Source organism: Gavia stellata, chromosome 2, assembly GCF_030936135.1.
Source record: "Gavia stellata isolate bGavSte3 chromosome 2, bGavSte3.hap2, whole genome shotgun sequence".
NCBI classification, from domain to species: Eukaryota; Metazoa; Chordata; class Aves; order Gaviiformes; family Gaviidae; genus Gavia; species Gavia stellata.
The window spans coordinates 23,628,533-23,644,950 of NC_082595.1; the positions used below are offsets into that span (position 1 = coordinate 23,628,533).

Consider the following 16,418-nt stretch of genomic DNA (forward strand, 5'->3'; position numbering starts at 1 on the left):
AGATCAAGGAGAGTAGTGGATGAAGGGTGAGTGAGACCATGACTAATGGACTTAACCTGATACAGTCTTATAATACAAACATTCCTATAACACAGGGAGAACCCCCATGTGGTCTATGGAGGACCTTAAACTAAACCTATTCTCACATGTGTTTCTTAATAGGGATTGATTTAAACAAGTGCTTTGTCTTAAAGTAGGGCCTTAAGTAGTAGAGAAATCAAAAGAAGTATTTATCATCAGGAAAAGGTAAAAATAATTTACTTTTGGTTCAAAATGAACACTGTGTGCAAACTAGGTTCAGAGTACATCCTTCTACACAAGCAGAATTAGAATTTGTAGTGGAAAGTTGTGTAATGTAATTAGCTAATTCTTAGCATCAATCTTTCAACATCAGTACAAATCCTAAACCCCCCCTACAACTAAAATGTCAAATTTCATTAGCAGTAAAATCAAAAAAATCAGTAAACTCAGTGCTGGGTATAGACTGTTATTTAGCTGGTCAATAAATAGTAACTACAGCAGTTTCAGCTTTTGTTTGGGGATTAATAGGATTGATAATGAGAAGTTTACAAGAGTAATAATCCCACACAAACTGTTTCTTAATGTACTTTTGTGTAAAAATGGCAGTAACTACACTAGTACACAGATATGCCTTGAATACACACACACAGTCTTGGAACGACATGTAGCTTAGGGTGAGAGGAAGTTTTCTGTGGTGTGAATAAATTGGTTATATACCAAACTTCTCTTTTTCAAACTGCTCCAGCCTCCCTTCTTTGCCATTTCTTTCCCAGCATTTCTGTTGCTTGTCCTGAGAGACATGGAGGTGATGGAGATAGGATACTGCTCTCATATCCAGCGAGTGTAGGACAGACAGGTAGAAGAGTTTGCCCAGATAAGTGTTACTCTGAGAGCAGAAAATTCCATTTGACCTGGGGATCATATTGTTTTCATGCCCATATGTCCATATATTTTCATTGTCCCATGTCTAACCCTGCCAGAAGCAGCAGATCAACATTGCCCAGCCTCCCTGAGGACCTCTGACCTCACGTGCCTGCCTCGCACACCCACACGATTGCTCTCCACACCAGGCACAGCAGCAGCAGCCATTTCCATTCGAGAAATACAGCACAATGCAGAGTTCAGCGATTAATACACTATTGCAGAATACAAGAGACTAGTAATTTCCCTCCCTTCTCAAGTTTCAGCGCCTCACCTCCCATCTCTCAACAGCATGTACGTTGGTCCAGTCGATGTTATGCTCCCTCTGTCTTGCCCAATTAATTTTGATTTTTTAAAGCTAAGTGCAACAGCTACAACAGGAGAGTGGCTGAAGTCCCCTTGTATCACAGGAGCCTACAACTTGGCGCTTCCGTTCTGCCTTGGGTGACACGGGTTTGATCCCTCCCGTTGCAGAAGGAATTAAACTTAGGAGTATGATCTCACCATAAGGTTGTCCCATAAAGACAAGAAGGGGACACTGGCATCACCACTCAAGTTAAAAAAGCAGAGAGGGCCAGTCCCTGATGCTTTTTTGTTTTGCGGGGTAGGGGGAAACAGGGAAGGGGAGGAATCAATGTCTGACCTCAGGGCACCAAGACATCGAAATCCCCTGGGGATCTACTTGAAGGAACCCAATCTGCTATTTTAGGGAAAGCAGTGTAAAGAACAAATGAGAAGTCCAGTACATTCCTCATATCCTGTAACCACTGACAGTACCTAGATGCTGATGGCTTCATTCCCAGGACTATAGTCTTGAGAGGAGAAGTGACGAAATTACATACAACTAAAGAGACTTTACTGTCCCTCAGGATTTTCCCTGTAATTCAGCATCTCTCTCCTGTAATGGTGCAAAAATATATCGGGCTTTTTGTTTTCATACTGCACAGAGAAATAGGTTGTCACAATACAAACAGTAATCTGACATTTATAGGGCAGGATTATGCCATGTTTTGCTGAAGAGCATTTTGATAGGTCTTTTCATATATTACTTTTGACTGAACCTGGTAATGAAACAGATGATAGAACAAAACTAATACTGACTAAACCAGTGCCAGCCCTTCAGCAACTTAACTATGTTCCCATGGCACGAAACAAGAGCACAATATGAATTCCCCCCTGTTCCCCTCAATAGAAAGGGACTTGGAGCATTTTCCAATACACATGGGAGAGCACTTAAAAAGTCAAATTCATCCCCAATAAACCGATGCCAATGTCACAACAGCAGCTGTTTCTACGGAGAGCATTTATCCAAGAGCTGAATGTGGCATTGCTCTTCTCTTATATTTAATTTCAGATAACATTTATGGTCCAAAGAAGGAAAAAAAAAAGGTTTTTTTGCTGTAACAATCCCCACCATCCAGCTATGCTCTCCGAAGGTAAATATAGGTCTAAACTTTCTCCCCATCCCCATTTACAGAATTACAGAATCACAGAATCATTAAGGTTGGAAAAAACCTTTAAGATCATCAAGTCCAACCATCATCCCAACACCACTATGCCCACTAAACCATGTCCCAAAAAGCTCCTAATTAGCTCCTAATTAGAGAATTAGCTCCTAATTAGAGAATTAATTGTAAGACATTCTTATGCAAAAACTTCATAGGATAAACCAGAAAAAGATGGCTACAAAGATGTTAAGCACGTGACCCCATAAGATTGTTCACTCATGTTTAAGGGGCCAAAAACCCAAATTCATTTTACTGAATATATGGCCAATTATTCACAGCATCAGAATTAACATAATTCAAATTATAATGGATTTCTTCAAAAGGGGACTGCTGTAGCAATTACATAAGGCATTCTAAACAGGAAACAAAGCCAACTACAAATTTCAGATGTTATTTTATGCAAATACTGTAGCTGTAGTGTTCTGAAGAATTCCATTGAGCTGAATTGTCCATTTCTGATGCTATGAATAAATGCATACCCATTTATTTCTAATAACGTATTATTTATGTGCAATTTCTTTTGTCCTTCTAAATGCTATGAAGCCATTTACAGAAACCACCTACATGACAACTTACCAATTATCCTTATAAAACCTTGTATTGCTTTGGATTAGTTACACACATAATTAAATGCCAACTATTACGTTCATAGAAGTCAGCAAAAGTCTGCGAACCCCAGCAATACCATATTTCATGTAATTCTAAACAACCATTTCTAAAAGGAAGTGATCTATGTATAAACACCCCAGAGCACAATCAAATTACACTAAGTTTTACCATTAAAAAGATTAGTGAGTGCATGTGTCAATATTTAAATATGCAAATAACAGCCACCATTTTCTAGACCATCTCCAAAACAAAGTCATTCACCACTTTACTCTTCCAGTGCACTGATATTGCAGCCCAGCCCATGAGCAGCCCCACGGTGGAGCGCCATGGCACCACCCCATGTTCACCTCAGGATACACTGACATTGCATTTGGCCGCTGGGCCACAATTTGGCTCAAGGTTGGCAAGCTGGATTACTCAAGCCTGTTGCATCCATCCTGTGGGACTGCTCCTTACTCGGTGACTGTGATTTGTCATATTGACTCCTTTGATACACTTTCCTTGGGGTGTCAGCATCCACCTTCGCTTCTGTGCCACTGAAAGGCTGCAGCATTGCTGTACCTGAGCTAACACTGTCTTGTCTCTTCCTTTTACCCTCAGTGATTTTGACTTAATTCTGGACTTCGAGCAGTTTTCTCTCTGAAGCAAACTCAGGCTACTTCTGTTATTGTTATTCTGGAGGGTCTGTCATGCCAGCAAACAGCTTTGTATTTACAGGAGTTAATAATTATATTTATTCTACTACATGACATAGTTGTCGTTCTATATTAATACATTTTTCATCTCTTTTGGAGCACTTGGGCTTTCAGCACACAATTCATTTGTGAACAAAGCACTTGTATGGTCCTATATCATAAATCACTCAAAACACTGGCAGTGAAAAATGCAACCCAAGAGAGCCCTAGAGGGCCCGTCCTCCACTGCACAGAAACTTTGAAATCACCCATGTATAAAATACACATTCTGTCTCTTGTGCTTCAGATATTGCTCATTTAAAATGGCAATAGTCAGGGCACAGGGGCCGGAGAGGCATAAAATGGCCTGCAAAAGCAATTAAGTGCCACGGAGACATTCACATTTGATAACCACAGAAGCTTGTTTATTGCCCTGTTTACTCCTCCACCATGAATATTGTGCTCCACAGTATGACAACAGGAGTCCTGAGCAAACCCCAGTGCTCGGACACGTTTGTTGCTCTGCTGAGGGTCTGTAGTGCACACACATTTCCCACAGGCATCACCGTACAGGTGGCCTTTGCAAGGCTCTCTGCTCCAAATTACAGTCTCTGGCTGTATAGGGAACACACACATCAAACACATACAGACTTCAGAGCCACTCTCCTTTCCACACTCGCTTGCTTTGTGCTCCCATTCCCCCACAGCCTCCCATGCCATGTTTTTCTCTCTGGTAAGACTGCAGCCAGGCTTTAACGCTAGAAAATCCTTTAGAAAGCATGAGGGATTGCATTTACCACCGCCCTGCGACTGCTCACACCATGCAGGCCAGCACAAGAAGTCTGTAGAACAGACATCGGTCACCAGGCGGGGAACTGACTCCCCCATGTATTTGCCCCAGCCCGGTCCGAGAGCTGAACCATATTTTTCAGACACGGGAGAACAACTCTGCTCACCTTTAAAAGTAGGCTGTGTAGCGTTGGACAGCCCAAGAGAGAAAACTCCTGTAGCAGGAGAGCCCCAGGCCAGTGGGCTGCGGCAGCCATGGAAGACCCTGCTTTCCAACTGCCCCTGAGACGAGGCGAGGTGAGACGAGAGGGGTTTTCCCTCCGCAACCTCCCCTCAGAGCTGTGAGGGCCCTGGGCTCACATCTGACAAGACACTGCCAGGCATCCCCACCCGATTTCGAAGGGACTGAGGTTCGGGGAAGCCCAGCCTCCACCGCTGCTCCTTGTCCTACTCTAGTTAATGCCCCGTCCTCTTGAGGTAATGCTGCCCTGTTTAACAGGGACACTACTTCATGGTGCCTTGATGGAGGCAGCCTCCCCCAGGCCATGCCTCAGCTCCCCTGGGCAGGGGCAGACAGGCCCCCCAGGGCCCCCCCTTGCCCGCTGGCATAAGGTCTCACCACCTTACAGCCTCAGTGCATAAAGCTTCTATTTATATTCCCTCAGCACCACAATATTAAGGTAACTTTTCTCTGGTGATGCACAAATGGCTAACTATGCCTCTGGTACCACAGCAGCATGACGGTGGGTGTCCAGAAGCTTACACATTGCAAGTGAAGACAAACAGAACAGCTTGCCAGGAAAAAAAAAAAAAGAGAAATAAACAAAAGGAAGAAAAATAAACAGTTTTCTAAATAAATAACAGTCAGGAAAAAAAAAGATTCCATGGCATCAGGAAAAAACAGGGTAGATTGTGCTGGGAGACCGGAAAAAAAAAGAAGAATTGTAGTTGGCATAAATACTCACCCAAAGAATGAAAGAAGAGCCTGGCCCGGTCATATGCAGACATTACTCAGAAAACTCTCTGTGCCTGCAGAAAAGAAATGAATAAGAGGGAAGAATATAAGCACTCTATTTTTGGTTGTTTGTTGGGTTTTTTTTTAACATTTCGGGGGACATGTGGCTAATGCCTAAGACTATCTTTTATTTCATTTTTTCTTCTGAATATAAATTCATTGCCTACGGATATGTCAGAAATACACAATAGTGAAACTATGAGTTGTTTACCTGCTGCAGGAATGCTAATGAGTGTTGTAGTAATGAAAACAGCTTCACTGGCTTGTAAAATGCAAAACAGCAGGGAACTCGCTGGAGACCCAACAAGCATATGTCAATAAGCTTATATTATTCACAAGTGCACAAGCCTCCCAAGACAGCAGTTTCCCAGCTCCTTTCATTTTCTGACTGCTGCTGACTGCCTCACGTTTTAAGCAAAGTCAAAGACTAATTTTCTATCTTCCTCAAGCCTCTGAAATTTTTGCAGAAGCCAAATGATCATACAAAAAACTTTCCATTCAGATGAAAACTGAATATTTTATCGGCTAATACTTCATATTATCCCATCTACAAGTATTACAAAGCACAATAGCAATACAGCACAGTTGTATCCATGACCATAAGCATCTGAACGTAAATAACATTTTACCAGAGTACTCTAGCAATGCACTCAGACACAGCACTGATACCGTATGCTCTCATTCATAATGTTGTTGTTCTCTACTTCTCTCCTTTGCATCAATCCTGACAATATTAACATCCGTAGCAATCACTGAACAGTCTCATTTCAACACTTCCAGTGTACATTGCCAAGCTCTGCAGTGTGTTAAGAGTAAAACAGAAGGTGCTAACCCCCACCAAAGGTGATCGTTGAGCCAAAATTCAGAACAAAGTGTTAGGACTTTAATAAAAAAAAAACCATAGAATACAAGTGCAGGCATTTGCTGCCATAACAAGATTGCTATGACTGTATTTCATGTCCCCCTTCATTATAAATCCATTTGGCATCCTTTCTAATAGCCAGCCTACTCTCAGAAAAAAATTACTTGATGTTCCTGTGGATGTCATATCTGCCCTGTACTTTTACAGCACTTCTATTGTAATTCAACATTCATTATCTTTCCAATTAATGTATTGCATAATGCTGCAATATGAAATGCTCACATTTTGTAAATGAGAAAATTGAGCTCAGTTCTGTCTGCTTTGATCCCATTTTACTTGTATTATAATTCAGTACTAGAATTCTTCTCCTTTTTGGCTGGGTTATGGACACCCTGAACACAAACAAGGGAGCCATCTCTTGCATACAAAAGATACATTTCACAGAATCACAGAATCATTAAGGTTGGAAAAGACCTGTAAGACCATGAAGTCCAACCATCAGCTAACACCACCATGCCCATTAAACCATGTCCCACAATGCCTCATCCACACATTCCTTGAACACCTCCAGGGATGGTGACTCTACCACTTCCCTGGGCAGTTTATTCCAGTGTCTCACCACTCTCTCAGTAAAGAAATTTTTCCTAACATCCAGCCTAAACCTCCCCTGGCGCAACTTGAGGCCATTGCCTCTTGTCCTGTTGCTAGTCACTTGGGAGAAGAGACCAACACCCACCTCTCTGCAACCCCCTTTCAGGCAATTGTAGAGAACGATGAGGTCTCCCCTCAGCCTCCTCTTCTCCAGACTGAACAACCCCAGTTCCCTCAGCCGCTCCTCATAAGACTTGTGCTCCAGACCCCTCACCAGTTTCGTCGCCCTTCTCTGGACACGCTCCAGCGCCTCAATGTCCTTCTTGTAGTGAGGGGCACAAAACTGAACACAGGATTTGAGGTGCAGCCTCACCTCACATGCTTCTCTTTTCTGAAAAGACCTCCAATTTCTCTTTTTCAATATCATTTTAATATACTTTCCTGCCTTATGATTGTTATTGAACACCTCATAAGGGAAATGGAGGTGACAAAAGTACTAATAGAGTAGCATTTACTAGTTACCATAAACGTACACATCATAAATACCTACAACTGCTGGAAAATGGTAAGTGTGAAGCAGGTCACAAATACAGAAAAAATTAAATCAAAACTGTGGTCAGGGAGAGAAAAAACCTCTTCTTTAGAAGGTGAATGGTCCAACATATTCCTTAAATGTTGTGTGTCAAAAATACCATTTCAAGTTTTACTGAGTTCTGTAATAAAAAGTATAAAAGGGAAAACATATATAAAGTATAAAATATACAAATGGAAAATATATCCAAAATTGCTCCCTATACGTATGGTTGAAAGAATATATGACTGGTGATTTTCCACCATGAGGAGTTTAATTTTTCTTTTGGGTTTGAATCTTTTGTTTAGTTTAGCTGCTGTCGATAGCTGCAATCATTGCAGGCTACTGGATTTGACCTTCAATGCCACCATCTCAAAGCACTTCATGGTGCTTTTCCATTCTGAATACGCTTAAGTGCTTGAGGAAGGTACAAATTCTCCCTTTCTCTGGTGACATTATGTCTAGCTTTCTTCTCTGTTACGTCACCACATCATTGAACCTACAACACACAAAAAGCTGCAAAAAAAAATCAGTCCTCCCTCACACCCACGAGTCATTAGCTGGCAATTACTGAGTATATGAATATGCGCCGAGAAGAATGTGCAGATCAGATTGAAGGAATTTAAGAATGTCACCTACAAAAAATTCCCTCGGATAGCAAAACAATGTCAGCTTAAATAACCTTGCTGGTCAAAAGGTGTAAAAACTTAAAAGTAGCCTATTTAGCATCTTGAGATAGGATTTCCTCTTGAACTGCCTTGGAATACTTCATTGTCACCTTAAACTGAGAAATATGGCGGTTTAAGTGGACAGGCTGGCTATTACTGATCTATCAGTAATTCAAGGCAACCTACCTTAATAGGTAGTAGTGCTCCTGTTTCAACATTATCCTCAAGCAAAGCCTTTTGAACTTCCTTTTATTAATTGCTTGGCAATGATCTTCACCTACTGCTGCAGCAGGTACAGCTGAGGCGAATATCCAAGAAACATTGCTGCTTTTTCCAGTGTCTATGTAAAGCTTACAGGGAACCTCAGGTTTGTTTGAGATAGCTTTAGTGACCTGAAGGAGGTTCAGGCCTTGCAGTACACATCATATTTTAACTTTGCTCCCAGCTTAGTTCCTTCTAAGCACACTTTGAATTTGGCATCCATTTCCTGGTTCTGAGCTCCAGTGAAAAGATTCTTCCAGTCTCCAACAACACCTGGAATACAGAGAAAAGTAAAATATTACCCTTGACAGTAAGGACCAAGGAGTATGATTTAAAACAAAAAACTACCTTTTCTCTCCTATTATCATATTTCAGGACAATCCTTGTTTTCTTTTTTTTTTTTTCTCCAAGAAAAGAATCTCTGACCCAAGAATATGCTCTTATCTTTGCCTTATATTTGGTATCCTCAATAGAATGTGAGCATAAAGCAAACACAGGAAGCTACTGGTCTGCCTTCATAGCTTTGACAAGTGCCTTGTACAGCTGCAGAAGACCAGAAAAGATGACAAGCAGTTGTGAAACCAACCCAGAAAGTTCAAAGACGTGGCTTTTAACTGCAAGAGCTTTGTGCACTGCAACCAGACGCTGCCCTAAGCTGCAGTCTACCCTTAATCTAGATTTTGGAGAGCCCTCAGTCTGAGGTTGTCCGAGTCTAAAGCTCTAGCTTGATCCATGGCTAAAAGACACAGCTCAGTCTGTGGAGTGTCTGGATTCTACATGTTGATGGAGGTTCTCAGGCAATCACAAGAGTTGTTTAGAAAACCCAAGAAGAAAAATCTGTGGAGGCACTCAGTAGACTGAGTGCCAGGCTATTCCCAGTACTCACAAAAGCCAAAATAAAACTCTTCTTTGTTTTAATTGGTGCTTACTGCATACCACAACTGAAGGGTGCGCTACTTGTAGGGCACTTATGCTAATCGCATTATACAGGGCTTTACCGAATGGTACTGGCCCTTGTGATGAAATCAAGGGGCAGCATCCTAAATCAGTGTTTCTTAAACAACTCCAAACCTTGAAAATTATACAGAAAGATTAACCATCTACTGATCCAAATTCCTGTCTGCCCAAGATGCAGTGCTATCACTCACCACCCTGGCAAAATACAAACAGATTTACCTTTGCGGAAAAGAATTGAGCCAACAGCACCATGAGTCTCCTGTGCCTTATCCTTCACTGCCTGGAAAGTGGCCCTGTCTGCAATGGACTGGATCTGCTCTGCTGTTGGGGAGAATCCGAAGAATTCAGCTATCTGCTTTATGCTGGCAGTCAGGTTCTGCAAGCAATAGAGTCAAAGGGAGACATACAATATGCTTCCACTGAAAAAGGAGCTACCCACTTGGGACGTGCATTGCCATCATCTATTAACAATACATATTTTCCTTCACAGTATGTTTTCTGCATTACACTGGAGCTCAGCTCATGTATAGTCAGACTCAACTTGTTGCTAAAATCAACTTGATTTTGCTCTTTTAGAAACCTGTGCCTTTTGCTGTTAATTTCAGCAGATTTCAAGGAATGGGCTCAGATGTGTTTTGCCTGTCAGTACACAGCATCTGCTTTACCTCTTTCAGGTCTTCATATATTATGATCATAGTATTCTCATCCTCAATGTGTTTGTTCCAGGTGACTGCATGATCAAAGTAGGATCCCCAGCCAACTGTAAGGAAGAGAAAAAAGCATCAGGGTGACCTTCTTTTCTTACTGGGTACTTATTTCTCTCCAACTGAAGAATTGCCTTCTGTTGCCTCTTGGTTACATTAATGCAAACAAAATGGAACAGCCTGTCCTTTTTGTGGTACTGTACTGTACAACAGAATGACAGAGGCTTCCTCTGGACTTTTGTAGGTAAACGGCTTCCACACAGAAATATGAATTTCACTATGTGCTTCCCCTCTGTTACTATATAGCCATTTAAACATCTCTTAAAAGCCAAAGCCAGACATCAGTCTAAATCTAAAATTTAGGTTCCTAATGAGGTGTTTGTGCAGAAACAGTAAATACAACAAACTGTCATTTCATTGCCACTTCAGATCTGTAGCATTTCCTCCACCACTAAGTGGCAGAATTTTGACTCAATGCCATTGTTAAGCTGCCAGGCAACTCCTTCACCCTTGCCTGGAAGAGCAAAATACCCAGAAGCAAAGCATCTTTTGGACATTCTCCCCATTCTGGCATTCAGCTGCCTCCTTTATCATGACGTACGGCCATCAGTAAACTAATTACGACACAGCTGTTTTCCCACTGGCCCCATTTAGTTGCTTTTAAACATTTTTTTTCTGTTGCTTCTTCAGCTACATTCAGTGACTATAGCAATACCTTTCCCGTTCATGAACTCTGAGAAGAACTCATCCCAGGAACTGTAACTGGGGATGCTTGGCACATTGTTGTGGAACTGGAAAAATGACACAGCTGTATCTTTAGGGTTTCGAAACAGCACTAGTATCTGGAGTGGAAGAGGTCAACAATTTTAGATCACTTATTTCTCCTGGCAACCAACATGAGAGTATAACCAAACATTCTGCAACCAATAACATACTGGGGGCTACAAAATATTTTATTAGTTAAGGCACGGAGAACAAATTTATAATGTGATCATAATAAAGAACTTGTTACCACTTCTAAGATTTGCTTATGTCATGAAGCAATTGTAGAAAGAGGCAACTAGCAAAACTGTAATACTGTCATCAAATACTATCCCATAACTCCCTAAGACCTGGGAAATGTTAAGGAATCATTTGCCAGCCACCTGCTAGGAAAAGCTCTGTTTGATTCTCCTTCAGGAAACTGCAGCTGTTACAATCACCTCCCATTTTTCAAAGCATGGCAATAATGTTCTTGAAATCCTAAGAGACTGTAATCCTCAGAGAAGTGTAAACACTTCTGAAAACACGTTATACACATTAAATTTGTTTGTTATACGCATTACATTTTTTCCTGTCTCATACAGAAAAAGATACCAACGAAACATGGAAAAAATCCCCATCCCTTAACCAATTATTTCCTTCATCTGTGGTACATCTCTTAAGTGCTATGTATCTGCCACTCACTGTTCAGTGACTAAGTACCAGAAGTATTAAAGTTTTAATAGTGCGACTCTTCGCAAGGAGATGGCCAATGTCCCAGAAATACTGCTGCCACATTCATTCCCACCACAGTTGTGCACAGAAAAGAGCAGCATAAAAAATGAAAGCGTGACACTCCAGCCATTTCTGAGCACTGCAACAGTTGATTTCCTCCACTGCCACCTGCTTGGGCGCAAGAAAAGGATGTGGCCCCAAAATTACTCTTGCATGCCGGTGCTGTCAGAGAGATGAGGCTTGTTCTTGGAAAAAGAAAAAAGCCCACCTTGGCTTTGTTCTTGAAAATAGACTTGGAGAGGCAATCATAATTCAGATGTGTTGCCAAAATCCTTGGAGATGGAATCTGCTTCATCCTCTTTAGAAATAAACAGAACCATAAGTGAGAACAGGTTTATTACATGGGTGCAGCAATGATCTGTGAGAGTCCCTTATGTGAAACAGCCCCTAATCAAAAGGCATTAGTCACCCAAGATTATCTTTTTTTCCTCTCTCAGGAGAAATATCTTTACTGGCTGCATGACTTCATTTTAATAACTTGTGTGCGGGGGTGCAAGAGAGAGTAAACAACAGACTTTAACTGGTCAATAGTTTCTTTTTACTAACCTGATATTTATCTGGATCTCCACATTCAATAAATGACAGTTCTGTGCTTACAGGTTTACTCTGGATAGCTGTAAATATCAAATCACTTAAAATCTGGATAAGCCAGTTCACACCTGCACCAAGAAACCCAGAGAACAAAATAAAACATATCAGAGGTTTATATAAGATCTCAGAGCCTTCTCATTACATGGCTTAATTCAGCATAATAGACAGTCATCAAATGACAAATAATATTAAAGCTCTCAAATGATTATAAACAAAATGTTTTCCATTAATGAGATCCTCAACAGCTTTTACCTGGCTCACTTCTTGGCTCACTTATAACTGGTATGTGGAAAGCACTGGGGGCAGAACTGACTCAACGATGCACTTAACATCTTTTTAATATATTCATAAAACAGTCAGTGACAAACTATAATGGGAGCTTTCCTGTCATTTGCAGATAAACATCTGGGAAGGGTCTGGATAGGAGAAGGGAAGAATGAGCAAGGAGCTTCGCTCATTCTGCCGAGGAAAATGTCTGCCTCTCTCTACTGCCCTGGGTCAAGGACAAAATGGAGTCCTCTATTCAATGTCACTGCCAGTGCTTGCCCCTAGTTATGCCTGTTGCTGTCTCCATAAAGTGCATGCCAGAACAAGTGCTAGAAGAGTGGTTACACACTGGACACCTGCATCCCTCCCCACTCCTCACCCTTTGGAAGGGATCTTGCAGCAAAGCCTTTCTCATACCACATCCCATTCTAGCATGAGCCTGTGGCCAGCTCCTGGAGCTATGCCGTGGTGCCTGCTTCCCCAAGGTTTCCAGGAATCACATTTGCTCCACTGATGCTCTGGCTATTGCCGGCAGGACAGAGCAAGGGAACAGCGTGTTCACCTTAGCCCGCAGCACACTCCTCACGTCCTTGTGGGGAGTCTCTTGGAAGGCTTCCCACTGGGCCCAGGGAGATGGAGCTGCGGCCGCCTCCTGCATGCTGCGAGTCCCCTGTGAACACAGCTGCCAGAGGCACTAACAGGGAACACCCAATGCAAATAGCTTTAACCTCATGCTTTAAGTGGAAAGTTATTCCCAGAAAGGAATAACTTCCACACTATGTTATATGAAGTGCCTTCTGTTTTCAAACTGGGGCAGATAATCTTTCCTTTTCATTCTTTATCCTCCTCTCTTGCCTTTCCCCCCCCCACTTTGCAAGCTATAGGAAATTAGGACAAGATATCTATTTAGCACTGTTTAAGAGTATAAGAGCAAACATCCAAATGGGAGAAAATTCCAAAAGATTTACCTGCAGATTGTAACTGCACTGCACAAACGCAGCATTTTCTTTCCCTCCTGCTTTCCCATTTCTTCTGTGCAACCTGCCGTACATGTCTTTCCAGCAGTGCTTGCCAGGTAACAAGGTGCTGCATTCCCTGGCAAACCACAGGGAGCTGTGTACTCTCTCTCCTACTGAACAACTGGCAGCGGTCTTTGGTAAAATTTCCCCCTACTGACCTACCGCAAACTGCCCGATATTAACAGTGTGAGATTTCTTTCTTTATCTACTGATCCCTCTCCCTGAGCAGGCGAGGTTTACTGAGTTACTAAACCTCAGAAGCAATCTGCATCATAACTCCATGTCTGAACTCTTCTGAACTCTGAGAAATCAAAGCCAGTGCCAAGTTACGACAATGACCTTTTAGGTCTTCATAGGGTCCAGCAGAACTCTGGACCCAAACCCAACGGAATTACAGGCTCCTTAAAATAAGGATGCACATTTCACATTTCCTGCCAGCTCCCTCTTCTTGTATTCACCATCTCTTTCTCTTGGTTCGGTGTCCTGTCCTGCTATAAATTCACCCTAAACACTACAGGCATACTTCTTAAGCCCCTAAATACACCACAGTTTCTTTCCAGATCAGAACTCGTCAACCAATGGCAATTCTATGTGCTGAATGAGACCTTGACCTAGGACTCTCTGGTTAGAGCCAAACTTGACCGCACCTACTACCATGCTAGTGCAATGAAATCCTTCCCTGGACGCACAGTTTCTCCGACAACTCTATGCTGCTGCTGCTTGGGTCTCAAAGAAGGAACATACGCTTAGACAGGATTTCCTAGATTAGCAAAACCCATCCCTTCCTTGTAAGCAACCATATCACAATTGACATTTAATAAAACTGATCAAAATCAACTAGTTTGTTGTTTGGGGTTTTTTCACTGCTCCTGTTGCACCTTTTCTCCTTCCTGCAAACCTCCGACTAAAAGATTTAGACTTCCAGTATGTCTTAGTCAATACCATTTTGCAGTAACAAAACAAAAAACAACGCTGATAGTGAATAATGCGAAGAAAGTAATTTTGCAAGTAAAGATGCTGTGCCATGTCACTTTCTACACCTTAACATCTAATGCATAATTTTATTGCTTTTGTACACTACACTACATTACTAACATGCTTTTCAGAATAGTTTATCATACCAGCAGAGTTGTCTTATCCGACTGATATATAAACAACTGCGTACTTCATTCTCACTTCTTCAGCCAAAAACATCTTTGGACACCAAAACTTCTTTTCCTTTCAGAAACATAAACCATATCAAAAAGCAGTGCAACAGACTGCTTAATTAAGATAAAGTAGGACAAAAACCTGCTGCCTCTGGTTGTAGTAGAAATGCCCAATATCCTCACACAACATACAACCACAATCAGTTGGTTTTCCTTCTTATTGTGTCAGCTAGTTACAGTATTGTAGACTACAGCAAGCAATTTATAATGTATTCACCGCATTTGGGGTAGGACACCAGCACCATATCATCTCTTCTGGCTTCCAGGTTCTCCGGGGCTTGGGAAGTTTCCTCACTGCATACTGTGACAGGATACGGGGTCCCCCGGTAGGAGAACAGCAGATCCTTCAACGTAAACCCTTCAGACTTGGCCAACACTTCATTTATCTCATCAACAAAGGCTTTTTTATCCTCAGCCATGTTTACCACCTTTGGGGTGTGAAACTGTTAGTCTAATGCACTAAGTACCTTTACGCAGACATTTTTAAGTGGTGGAATAGAAATCCTTGACATTACTTCTGCCCTTCCCTGAATTTGATACGCTTCTTTCTCTCCTCCCTTCCTGAAAATGGAAGCTGGGTTGATCCTGTCCACTTATAACCTACAGAGGAGGAATTACTTTAGTAAGAAATCCCACTGAGAGCAAGTAATACTTGCAAGCTCCACCACTGGGTAAAAGAGAACTGGAAAATCAATCACCCTATAAGAATGAGCAGCAGAATGTATCTAATCTTACATAATACTAATAGAAAAAAAAGCATCTCACAAAGGCAGGAAGGTCCCTAATAAAACTCCCAAGAGGTTTTATTTCGGCAACACGGTCAGCCCCATACTATGAGCTAAGAGAAATAGATAGTGAGTAATAGAAAACAATAAAATCAAAACCATGAAAGAACAATACTGAGGGGGAACGGATGCCACCATTTCAGGTTCCAAATACCCACTGTGGGAGCTAGTCTGCACTAATGCCCTTTTTCAGGTTAAAAAAGACAATTAAATACTGAAATCTTGCATGGTGCAGGTTTTTTCAACACCCTCACGATAGAGCTAGGATCCCTTTTTAACAGCCATAAGCCTTATGTATCTAGCTGGTTTCCCACAGCAGAAAGACAGACAGACCAGCGCGGCCCCCAGGAGGAGCAGAGGAGCTCCTCCACCAGCTGAAGCTGCAGGAGAGCAGCACTGAAGCGCAGGCTTGCTCCCTTGCCTAACAGGGGGTACCTGCTCAAGAGCCTCAACATGGGGCAGCAAGGCCGGGCCCAGCCTCTCAGCTGTGGCTGGCACACAGGTGGCCAGCTCACTGCTGGAAGAGCGAGGCGAGGACAGCGGGTCCCCTGGGGCAGCAGGGAAAGGTGGCGGCAAGCCAGACCTGCTGAAGCAGCCAAAGGGGGCAACCGAGGGCAAGCGGCGGCAGCCAAAGCCTGCCACCTGCACCCAACGCCATCACTGTACTGAGCAACCGCCCCGCCGGGGCCTGCCCAGCCCGCAGGGGAGCGGGGAGAGCCGCAGGCTGCCGAGACGCGCCTCCGTCCGCCTTACGGGACCGGGCAGACGAGAAAGGAAAGAATGCGCATGCGCGGCCCGCCTCTGCGGAAAAGGCGCGGGCGTACTGCGCATGTGCAGCCATTACCGGCGGTAACGGAAGGG

At 42.6% G+C, this 16,418-nt stretch overlaps 1 protein-coding gene across 1 annotated transcript; it reads right to left on the reverse strand.

Annotated features, from left to right (window-relative positions):
* Positions 1 to 8,632: 8,632 nt before the first annotated feature.
* On the reverse strand, positions 8,633 to 15,197 carry SULT6B1 (sulfotransferase family 6B member 1). Its single transcript, XM_009821780.2, has 7 exons — positions 14,990 to 15,197; positions 12,234 to 12,346; positions 11,896 to 11,985; positions 10,867 to 10,993; positions 10,113 to 10,207; positions 9,667 to 9,823; positions 8,633 to 8,763 (listed from the first exon to the last, which is right to left on the reverse strand). Exons 1-7 carry the CDS (start codon positions 15,189 to 15,191, stop codon positions 8,633 to 8,635), a joined length of 915 nt encoding a protein of 304 aa, XP_009820082.1. The 5' UTR covers positions 15,192 to 15,197.
* Between the last annotated feature and the right edge of the window lie 1,221 nt (positions 15,198 to 16,418).